General features: G+C 40.9%; 1 protein-coding gene across 7 annotated transcripts in view; it reads left to right on the top strand.

The window, feature by feature from the left end:
- snapc4 (small nuclear RNA activating complex, polypeptide 4) overlaps nt 1-12,309 on the top strand; it is a 165,548-nt gene that overhangs the window by 105,998 nt on the left and 47,241 nt on the right. For all 7 annotated transcript variants that reach the window (XM_035436233.1, XM_035436234.1, XM_035436237.1 and 4 more), the window contains 2 exons: nt 7,424-7,518; nt 12,101-12,186. In XM_035436233.1, coding sequence (XP_035292124.1) covers nt 7,424-7,518; nt 12,101-12,186 — 181 coding nt within the window. The remainder of the gene's footprint in view (nt 1-7,423; nt 7,519-12,100; nt 12,187-12,309) is intronic.

The raw sequence follows: 12,309 nt of genomic DNA, 5'->3' as shown, positions 1-12,309 counted from the left end.
CCCGGAGACTAAATACTTTTTTCAGGACTACTGTATAAAATGTACCCATAATCATGTGCATGGATTTACTAAAAATGGCCTTGAACATCAAAAGGACAAGTATCACATTTCCAAGCCACTGGCAGAACAGATGGCTTAGTGTACCACTTTTTTCATCTACACTATATGGCCAAAATTATGGGCATTAACCCCTTAGCGCACAAGCCAAATCTTGCCAATCCTTGCCCATTTAGGGGGTACCCTATTTAAAGCATTATAACTCCAGATGTGAACACCACAGAGACTTGAAAAATGTCTTAAATGAAGCAAGACATTTGTACCATTTACAATACTAGCTTAGATTAGTTTATATTCATAATTTTGGAAGAAATAAAGTACCACAAATGCAATTGTTTTAACAAAAAATCAAAAATGAATTTGCAATGAAATACTGAGAGATTGTATATATACAGCAGGTTAAACTATACATGTGCTAGATCAAAAACTTCTTGACCGCGAGTTAATAAAATCTAAGGGTGGATATGTAGAAGTACTATAGATGTATGAAGCAAAAACTAAGCAGAGTGTACCCAGCGTCTCCAAATCTATCCAAAATGTCTAAATTATGCATTGCTGTAAATCACAACATATTCACATATTTCACTACAAATCAACTGTTTTGACTCAAGAAAATCACTGTTGCATAATTTTCAAGTGGGAATTACAGGCTTTCAGTCAGTACAGTGGTCTAAAATATCTAGGGGTCCAGAAACATATCCAAAATCTCTCCAAAATTGAATAAAATGCTTTTTGTCCATTATAAAGCATGTAAATGAGCCCTTTATGAAGGTTTAAGATGGAACATTGCTATCAGATTAAAAAATAATGCAAAAATATTGTCACACAATGCGGTACAGTACCTAAATGTGCAATAATTAACTCTTGTATGTATTTCTATACACTGTGCTCTCGTATGTTTTCTTGTATGGGGATGGGACGACATGAAAACAATTTTCGACTGTCCACCACGTTTTGGCAATATTCCAACTCTCATGTCATCACTGTTGCATGCATCACAAAAACGACTAAACTAACAACGAACGCTTACATTACAGTGTGAAATATCCTCATTACAAAATACCACTAACCTATTTAAAGACAATCAATTTCAAAAATAACGTGACCAAAATATTTTGAGCAGTAATACTTACATAGCGATGAGGAAATGTTGTCTCTGTTGAGTAGATGGAAACAGAGGCAGTAAATCAGTAAATGTTCTTCTGTTCTGTCTTACTCCAGAAAACGATGTCAGCTAGGTCTATCAGCAAATATATGGCTTAGCTGTGCACAGAAGTTCTCAATAATAATATTTTCCAAGAAATTGCAAAAATCTTTGATAAAGTTTTGTTGGGGGCAGTGTCTTTTACTGCTACCACAGAGTGAATGCGATAATGAGAAAACTTGCGGTTATGCTGTGCTATAAGACGCTATTCCAGAAGCAAACTTGTTATACAAGACATATAGCAAGACATGTTATACATCGTTAGAAAGCTTATTCTGTCACCTATTGGATCGATTAATTGTCGATCAAACCAGACTGTACTAAAAAGGCGAAAACACCATGAACAACATGTGTGGCAGTACACACAGTTATTTTGGAAGGTACCTAGCCATCACAAATGCGCGTATATTTCACAAACGTTTTATCCAAGACAATATATAACCACTCAGTCTCAAAAGAAACATCTCTACACGTAGAACAAATGGAAAGGTTGTATATTTATTCAATATTTAGTCCCAGATATTGACTGTAGAATGGCATTGTATAATGTTTTTTAAAATTGTCTTGTTTGTTTTGTTATTCAATGAGCAGCATTTTCACTACTGTATTGGCATATCTTGGGGCTATTGTTGGGTTTATCTTGTTGCTATGACTGAATACAATTTTTGAGTGGTGAAAGAATATTTCTATGAATGCCCAGATAGACAATATTGTCCATTATGCCATGGGTAGGCGGTGTAGTTGCAGATGAGACTGCAGGGAGGAGGTGCATGTGAAATGAACGGCCAGCACGACAGTGGTGGCACTGCGAACTCCGTATTTGGCATAGTTGCCGTGTGTTGTCTACTAATGAAACTAGAACACAGAGTTTCTGTTTTGAAATACTTTGGTTGCAGGGGCAATGAATGTCTGAGTTGAGCAATCTAGGCACACCAGCGTGCCGACCACTAGGGGGAGTATTCTAAGAGGTTAAAGATAAGCAGTAAGCCAATGAAAATTGACGTGGGCAGGTCTTGCATCAACAAACTGTATTTTTAATGTATTTCTAATTCTCCTGGATTTTAAATTGATTAAAAAACATGACTAGATCTCTCTCCTCAGAAAGAAACAATGCCCCTCAAAGTACTGCATGTAAACACGCATGTATCTGACTGCAGAAAAAAAAAATTTGCCCCAATAAGCCATAAAGGATGCTATATTGATTTTTTGCCATTATTTATTTGGCTGCAAGATTTTGCAATGTAACATGCATTTTCTTGCCAAATTGCAGCCTTTTGCTTGGACCCCATGTTTTGCTGCTTGCAGCTCTATTCTTTTTTTAAAAATGACTCTTTTGGTCATGCTGTCCATTGTCTTCAGACTTTGGGGGAAGGCGCGTATGAATAATTTCTGAGGATTGGGCTGCTTTTTTTGTAGAAAATCTATTAAGTGCTTTTATAAAACTTGATAACTGACACAAAAGCAGTTAAAAAAAAAAAAAAGTTCAAAGTACCATACAGACATTTTAGTCATTTATTGCGTCCCTGTAGAGTTGCTAAGGGTTTGAATGCCAAGTTATTTTAAGATTTTTAGTCTTTAGGAGATGTCCAGTGGCATTGTTTTTATTTGAGAACACTGTGCTGGTGCCAGCAAAAGATTAACTTGAATAGTAATAAATTAATGTAGGTTTCGTGTTTAAGATTTTTTTTTTAAATTAATTAATTTTTTTTTTTTTTTTCATTATTTATAATTCATAATGGTATAATACAACCTCCAATTTTGAAATGCATTGTGAACCAGAATGTAAACTCCTCAAAAAAAGTTTGGAAATTTGGGTTTGGTCGATCATATCTCTGTTGTCACTGTATTATTAGCATTGTATGTTATATCATTGGAAAGCCTGTTCATTTCCCTTTGCAATGATGCCCCATTTGTAAGGATCATGCATTTGTGGGATGAGCAGCACAGCTGATTATGTGGGTGGGGTCCCAAGTGAAATGTGCCAAATTTCCCTGCCAATGTCAAACAGTGTATTCTCCTGTTGGTATTGACTAATTTCCAAACTTTTTTTGAGGAGTTTATTTCAATATTAGAGGTTGTACTGTACCAATATGAATTATAAATAATGCTAAAATAAACTGCATTCAGTAAATTTAAATTCTTACTAAATTTTGACATTGACTTTGCTATTGAAGACAAAATTTAATTATAAGAATTTGAATTTACTGAATGCAGTTCCCTACGGTCTACATACCTGCAACCTGGTTTTTTAAAATACAAAACTCAATTTGTAACTCCGTCTTAATTTAAACTGTAATAAAACCTTTATTTTTTCTGTGTTGGATTACAAATAAATTAATCTCCTTTTCAGTGTCCCACAGCTCTGTGTACTGGCCCTTTGTTGTGTCAAACCCTGTTTATTTTCCTGCATTGTGTTCTTTATCAATAGGGATAATATTAGTCCATCAGCCCAGGCCAGAATTTTCACTAACTGGTACCACCCAAGATGGCAAATTCTAGTTTGGAAATGTCCATATCTCTAGATGATATTTCAACATGATAACCCTTCCCAAGTGGTAGCTTAATGACAGTTATCAACCTTCAATGACACCAACCGTTGATCCAAAGAATGAAAAAATCTTGTCACTTTATTTGAACAGAATGTCATACATAGAAAAAAATGAAGAATTCTACCTCTTTCATTCACTTATTTAATACATATACCAATGATAATCATCATCATCACAAACAATATTGTACTGTCATACTAATATCCATTCTCAAGTATTCATATTCTGTTTATTCATCATTATCGTCATTATTATCATCATAGTCAACCAGCTTCATGACAACTTCTACATCCTCCTCCCTCTGATTGCTGCAGGTTTGTAGCTTGCACATTTCTGTGCACTTCAGTTTGTTCAGAGAGCGCTGAGTTTTCCTTGTCCTGCAAAAGCACTTATGCTATGACAACCTGTAAAGGCATGTACACCTACAAGAGCATCACATAGGTCATCTCCAAGGAGCTGAGCAAGGTTGCTGATGATGATGTACCTTGTCCGATTCTGAGTGTCACATTTCTGATACAGGGGGAGGTTTATCTTCTTACAGTATCCGAGACTAAGGATCATGACATCTGTATCCTTACTCACAATAACTGGTTTGATAGCCATTCTGGCTGGCATGATTTGCATGTAGGAGCATACGGGTATCCACCTCCTCATGGGAATATTTCAGCTCTTCAACAACTTTCCAGTCTTTTTTGCTCAGACAATAGCATCTCTCCACAGGTCGCAAATAGCTGCTTGTCCTGAAGCTTTACCCGGTTCTCTGCTAGCTTCCACTGGTCCACGATGAATTTTATCAAGGCTGTTTTGCTGTCTGTATTACTTGACAACTTTCTCCACTGCACAACATTGTGTCCCGGGGCAATGTTCTTCCATTGAGTGTTACTTGCAGAACCACGACTGCATCTCTCAGCATTCTTGATTGATGTTTTCCAGTACACATCAAACACCACATTTGTCCGCTTACTGTTTCCTCCTTCGTTCAACGCTAGGTTCAGCACAGAACCAGCAATCTCTCCAAAAGTCTTTCCATCACCTTTCAGTTTCTGAACAAGACTCATTCCATCAAAGAGCATGCAGAGTACTCTCCAATATCTTCAACTGCTGATGCTGATTTCTCTAACTCTCTTGTAAGAGCAGCCTTGTTAGCTTTATGCAATGAGCCATCTGGATTTGAGAGTACCCAAGGCAATGGACCAAGCTTCTTTAATGTGAAGATCTCTACTTTGCGAAGCAATGATCATATGCCCAAACAGATTTCTATCTGCTTTCAGGACCACCTCCTTGTTTTGTGCTTGGTTTACTCTGTCGCTTTTCTTGATGCTTGAGAATGTCTTCAGATTCTGTTTTCTCATTTTGTCATGGAACTTGGCTGTGGGTGAATATTTCTCCAAACGTTCACTTCTGAGTTGCCTCAAATACTGACTTGTGTTTTCTGAAGTGAGATAGTATCTGGTGACTGCTCCAGTTTTCGGGCTGAAACCCTTGGCAGTCTGGGTGTCCTTGTTTACAGTCTCCTCAATTGTCTGGTCTACCAGAATCTTTCCAAAGGGATTGTTCCTGCCCAGCTGGACAGAAAAACCGCCCTCTACAAAGTGTGCATGAACACCAGGATGATCAACCTCCAGGCGAGACATTTGAGCATAGTGGTACATTACATTTATTTGGCAGACACTTTTATCTAAAGCGACGTACAAGAGTGCATTTCATGGTCATGGACAACTACAAAACATAGGTTCAATAAGATACAATACTTATTTTGTACAGCTATTTCTAGCCAAGAACACAGTTTAGTTCACACAGTGAATGCTATTCTGACCTAACCTCTGCCAAGCCAACTAAGCAGAAGAATAAGCTACAATATTAGGACAAATACAAATTACCAAAAAGTGCTGGGATGGGGGAACATGTAACGAGTGTCATGAAAGGGGGCGGGGGTGATTTAGAATGAAATATACAGAGTGGTGGTAGTTAGTCCAGGTGGGCAGTGAGGGAGAGGTTCGAAGAGGGACAGGGAGTTTGTTCCACCACTGGGGAGCTAGGGTGGAGAAGCTCCGTGATCCCTTTATTCGGGTGGGAGGGGGTACAAGGTGCCCTGCTGCTGCGGAGCGGAGTGGTTGAGCAGGCGTATAGGATCGAATCATGTCCTGGATCGAATCATGTCCTGCGAGTAGATAGGGGCTGTCCTGTTGGATGCAGTGTAGGCGAGGGGCAGGACATTGAACCGGATCCTGACAGCGACTGGTAGCCAGTGGAGTGATCACAGCAGAGGAGTGACATGGGAGAATTTGGGAAGGTTGTAGATGAGTCGGGCAGCGGCATTTTGAATCATCTGTAGTGGCTGTATGGCACAAGCTGGCAGGCTTGTAAGGAGAGAGTTGTAGTAATCAAGGCGGGAGGTCACCGTAGCCTGGACGAGCAGCTGGGTAGAGTGCGTAGTCAGGTATGGGCAAATCCTTCTGATGTTGTACAGAAGGAATATGCAGGACCATGATATTGCCTTGATGTGCTCCTTGAGGTCCAGTCGGTTATCCAGGACCACCCCCAGGCTCTTTGCAGAGTGAGAGGCAGTCACTGAGGTGCCATCAACCGTGATTGAGAGCTCACGTAGTAAGGAGGTCTTGAAGAAGAGCAGCTCAGTTTTGTTGAGGTTGAGCTTCAGGTGGTGGCTGGCCATCCAGGTAGAGATGTCAGCCAGGCAGGAAGATATCTTATCAACCTGTGAGGCAGAGGGGGGAAAGAAAAGAGTAGCGTGTCATCTGCATAACAATGATAGGAGAAGCCGTGTGAATTAATAACTGAACCAAGAGATTTGGTGTATATGGAGAACAGCAGAGGACCCAGTACAGATCCCTGCGGGACTCCTGTAACAAGGGGATGAGAAGCAGAGGCAGACCCCATCCAGGTAACCTGGTAGGACCTATCTGCAAGACAGGAAGCGAACCAAGACAGGGCAGTCCCAGCAATGCCCATCTCAGCCAAGGTGGAGAGGAGTATTCTGTGGTTGACCGTGTCGAATGCTGCAGACAGGTCAAGAAGGATCAGGACAGAGGAGAGGCGTGAGGCTCTTGCAGTGCGAGTATCTCCGTCACAGCCAGGAGCACAGTCTCTGTTGAGTGCCCGGATTGGCCAGACTGGTGAGGGTCTAGCAGGTCATTCTGATGTATGTCAAATAATGGCAAAAACAATGATTGTCCCAAAAAAAATAGTAAAGCTACTCATTTGAAATGGTTATCATGTTTCAAAGTACTTATATGGACCCTACAAACAAACTGGTACCAAAGAGATTTTGCCACCGTAGGTGGTACCAAATTCTGGCCTGGCCCATGGACTATATATGCCCCTTTCTAATTTTGATTGTATTTTGGGTTTAAATACATGTGAAGTTTTACTAATTCCTGTTAATGGTGCCTTGTGCATCAGTGGAAATAAAGGACTTGATCTTCCTATTTTTCTTCCGGTTTCTACTGACCAGTAAATCTAACACTGATGGGTCTATCTAATTTCTAATCTAATTTCTGAGGGTGTACTGCAGTTAAATACCATATAATCTAAGTATATGAGAGAAAGTGGTTTAAAAAAAAAAAAGAATTTAGAAGAAAATGTGGTTTTGTAGGTACCTGGATTGCCTGAGTGAGGACGTAAAGAAGGGACGATGGAGCCCGGAAGAGGAGGCCATGCTGATAAATTTGGTGCGGAAGTATGGAGCAGGTAAATCTTTGGTAGTCTTCATATTATCTTTATTTCTCACTTGTAATATGGAGGTTCTGAGAAAATAAGATTTTCTGAGACTTAGCTAAATGAAGAGAATATTGTGAGCCCATAGTGAAAGGATTTTTGGCATTACAGATCAAAATAATTCCAAATAGATTAATAGAACATATGAGTTGTATTCCTGTACTTGAATCATGTTGCAAAGTTTCATTTGGTAATTGTCAAACCTTAAGCGAGGATACATTTTCTGTAGCCTAGGTAGATTTTTATTTGAAGCTACTGAAGCATTCTGGCCATGGGGCATATTTATAAGTCAGAGAAATGCAAATATTTTAAATAGACATTTTTTGACATCTAAGCACAGTGCTGGAACTGTCAAATTTTGTCAGGAATCTTTTTATTTCTGCACTCAGACTTGTATGCCTGAGAACCATGAATTTTGTATTTCTTACCAAATGTGGCACAGATTGAGTGACAATTGACTTATTCATAGGAGTTAGAATCCTTGGGTATACAGATGTATTAAAGGATGGGCAAAGCTCTGTTCATTTCATACTTGATGCAGTTACCGGTTTCCTCCTTTAAAACTTGCCCCATCTCACCACCTTGAATTGTGTGCGATGTGTGTGTGTATATATTAATTAAAGGGATAAATCTGAATAAATGATTGGAGAAACATAAAGATGCTTCTATACAGGTGTATTGCATGATAAAATTAAGCCATTAACATTCTATCATGGTCTGTGACGTATAAAAATGCTGAGCCGACTCAGTTGATCTCGATTTTAGGTCAAGATGGCAAGAGGAGAAGATCAAAGTAACTTTTATGTTTGAGGTGCTAAGGTAGACCATAATAGCATAAACAAGCAACATAATTAAAGTGGCTTTGTATCAATGCCCCTGCTAACATTTGCAGTGTTCCTTTATCCAAAAATTTCCCAACTTTGACAATGAATCCTGGTGATTTACCAAACTTAATTTTAGAACTAAATAATATGATTTTTGTTTTTCCAAGATGCAAAGATTAATTATTGGAAAGCCATCTACCTAAATTTTGTTACTGAATTCTATACTTAGCACTTTTACAATAGCTGTTTTAACTGTGTGTGGCAAACACGCCTGCCACAGGCCACCGAAGTGGCTTTCTTTGGGGCCCTCCAGCACAGGGACACAGGGAGATGATGTTAAAACAGCCCACATTTATTCCACGAGGGTTTGGCAAGATGGTAACGCCAAATGAGCAGATGTAAAAACCCTGTCATGACAGAGAGCTCCTGATGTGGGTGGGGATGGCAGATTTAACCTGTGCGCAGTGATTACCTCACTACACACAGGTGCAGCCACTCCTTTTCCTGGGTCTAATTAGCCTGGCCAATTTTCTAATTCTTAACCAATTATCCAACTGGCCAGGTCTAATTAGCTTGACCCAGGGCAGGTGTGGCTGCTTAAACCAGCCATCCCCACACCACATACCCCCAACGCCAAACTGAGGCCAGGGAGAATCACTGGCCGAAGCCTACCCCCCCCACCCCCAACAAAGCAAAAGACAAACAAAAACAAAAACACTCCAAACACGCTAAAAAAAAAAGTCAGGGTGGGTGGCCCCGGAACAGTCCAGTACATGCCGTGACCCTCCTTCGGACGACAAGGCAGCCCTTCTTCCTCCTCCCTCCCGGAGCACAGGAAGTCCTGGGCTGCTCTGCTGGCTGGTGGGGGCGTCACCGGCTTGGGCTGTTCCAGGGGCTGTGGTGGGGTGGCTGGGCTGGTGGGCTGGTGGACTGGCCTTGTGGTGCTGGGGACCAGGAACCCTCGTGGCTGTGGTGGCCGCCAGTCGGCTCTGCTGGCGGGCGGCTGCAGGCTTATCCCCTCATGGGCTCCGGGCAAACCAACCAGGCCAAAACAAAGAACTAAAAACAACCAAACGGACGAGAAAGGAAGCAAAACGGCGCGGCCACCGCTCGTGCGCAGCCCGTGGCTGACCCGCCTTCCCGGCCAAGTCCAGCTCACGGCGCGACCACCTCTCGTGCAACGCCCGTCGCTGACCTGCCTTCTCGGCCAGGTGCAGCTCCTCAGCGTCCCAGCTGAGGATTGCCTCCTTCCCCTCCCTGGTCATCTTCCGCTCCCCATTTTTGGCCCGGAGGATCCGCCCGAAGCCCTGTCGGGAACACCTCAGCCGCCCCTCCTCCAGTGTGCTTCCTGGCTGGCCCTCCTGTGCCTCTTTGCTGTGCCGGAGGAGCCCCACGTTGGGCGCCACTGTGGCAAACACGCCTGCCACAGGCCACCGAAGTGGCTTTCTTTGGGGCCCTCCAGCACAGAGACACAGGGAGATGATGTTAAAACAGCCCACATTTATTCCACGAGGGTTTGGCAAGATGGTAACGCCAAATGAGCAGATGTAAAAACCCTGTCATGACAGAGAGCTCCTGATGTGGGTGGGGATGGCAGATTTAACCTGTGCGCAGTGATTACCTCACTACACACAGGTGCAGCCACTCCTGTTCCTGGGTCTAATTAGCCTGGCCAATTTTCTAATTCTTAACCAATTATCCAACTGGCCAGGTCTAATTAGCTTGACCCAGGGCAGGTGTGGCTGCTTAAACCAGCCATCCCCACACCACACTGTGAGATACGAGGAGCGCAGAATCAATTATTAATTAGAAGAGTAAAAAGAAGAGTGAACCCATGACACTTACCTGTGGTACCCTGCACCCTATGGGCCTTTGAGTCACAAGAACATCCACTACCTGTGTCTGATCAGATAAATATGAATTAATCCACCTTAAAGCTAATAAACTAAAACGGATAGCCTTTAATTTATCAATTAATGTCCCATGGTCAACTGTATCAATATGTTTGCAAGTCCGGCATGGTCAAACTACAAAACTTCCCTCTTTTGACCTCTTTTCTTCTGAGATCAGTTAAATACATGCAATTTATCATATAATCCTAAATGCTCAGGTGGTTTCCACCAATTTACAAGCAACAGTTGTAAAGTAGGAATTAAAGTGTTCACTCATGTCTTTTCTGTTTGCTGTAACAACCCCATTTATATCCAAACTGAGGTTGCTTGCTTTTGGTTTAATTTTTTTTTTTTTACTGTATCCTAGTTCTTTGAGTGACTTCCAGAGGTTCCTTCAATTATTCCTTTCTTCAGTAATTTTATGCTGGAAGTACTCTTTCTTAGCCTTGATAACCTTTTGCTTTACTTCATTTCTTGAGATTTGTAAAACTTATTTTATCTTTGTTTCTTTAAAAATCAGTAAAGCTCGCACTTTAAAATCTCCTCATTTATCCAGGGCTCTGTTTGCTGCTTAATCCTTATGGTTTTTAATGGTGAAGGCCGTCATTAATAAGTAAGATCATCGTTTTTAAATCACTACAGGCTTGATCGACATTTCCACACTCTAATGCTGGCGAAAAATCTGTATTTTTCAGTAACTCCACTAAAGCGTGTCAACTATAGCCCTTTAAGCTTCTCACTCTTACTGAGTTTTTACACCCATACACTGCCTTCTGAATTATTCTGGTAAGAGAAATTGTAGAATGGTCACTTAAACTGCAGCTGACTACTCCACTTTTACAGATACCGTGACTAAATATGTAATAAATATACAACCTTTCCATTGGTTTTACGTGTTGAAATGTCAGTTTCAAGACTAAGTGGTCATATATCGTCTTGGACCATCCATTCGTGAAATATACACTCATTTGTGATGCATGGGTACCTTCCAAATAGCTGTGTGTAATACAACACATGCTGTTTATGGCATTGCCGCCTTTTTGTAGTACATTCTGGCTTGATTGACGATTATTTTATCCAATAGGCAACAGAGTACGCTATCTAACAATGTATAACATGTCTATTTTTACTTTTGCAATATCGCTTTATTGCCCAGCGTAACCAAAAGTTTTCTCATTATCGCCGCCTTAAGCTTTCACTTTGTGATAGCAGTAAAATACACTGCACCCAGGGAAACATAATCGTTGAGTTCCGTCATATTTTGGAAAATATTATCCTTATTGAGGACTTCTGAGCATAGCTTAGCCATATGTTTGCTGATAGACCTAGCTGACACAGGTGTCTGCAGTAAGTCAGAAGAGGAGAATGACAGCATGATTCTCTGGAGGAGGACAATGCCTATTGAACACAGATAAGATTTCACCACGTTTGTGCATGAAGCTCCCATTGTGATTACATTGCAGGCAGAACGTTCAACCTGACACCAACCTCTCAAGAGCCCACTCCTGTGAAACACAATGAAGCCAATTCATGGGAAATTTGTTGTGGCTGTGTGATTTGACCTCTTTATGGGTTTTAATCCACATAAAGCACCACGTTAATAAATCTTGTCCCAAAGCATAGATATAGATGAAATGATTCAGACATGATCTGAGCTCTTGTTTGTTTATAGTTCTAATGTTTTTATTTCATTGTCATATAAAAACGCACACATTTTGTAACGTGTGTATGTCACGTGAAGAAAGTCACATTTCAGTTAAACAATTTCCTTTCAAAAATAATGTCAGCATATGACCAAGATTTTATGTATTTTACTGTTGTGCATGTCCTGATTGGAAGGCCGATGGTCCAAAATTGCATCTGAGATGCCGAACAGGATTGACAGTCAGTGCTTGCAGAAATGGAAGATAATGACAGGATATCCGGTAAGTGCTCATGATCCAGGGCTTGATGAGTTTCCTATATTTGTTTCTTATATTCAACACCCCCAACATTACATAACGGGCCAAATAACCCCTCAAATAATATAGCATGAGAAAAATAAATTA

Source organism: Anguilla anguilla, chromosome 10 (genome assembly GCF_013347855.1).
Source record: "Anguilla anguilla isolate fAngAng1 chromosome 10, fAngAng1.pri, whole genome shotgun sequence".
Lineage (NCBI taxonomy): Eukaryota > Metazoa > Chordata > Actinopteri > Anguilliformes > Anguillidae > Anguilla > Anguilla anguilla.
The sequence above is the reverse complement of the archived record's forward strand: the minus strand, read 5'-3'. Positions and strand labels throughout refer to the sequence as shown.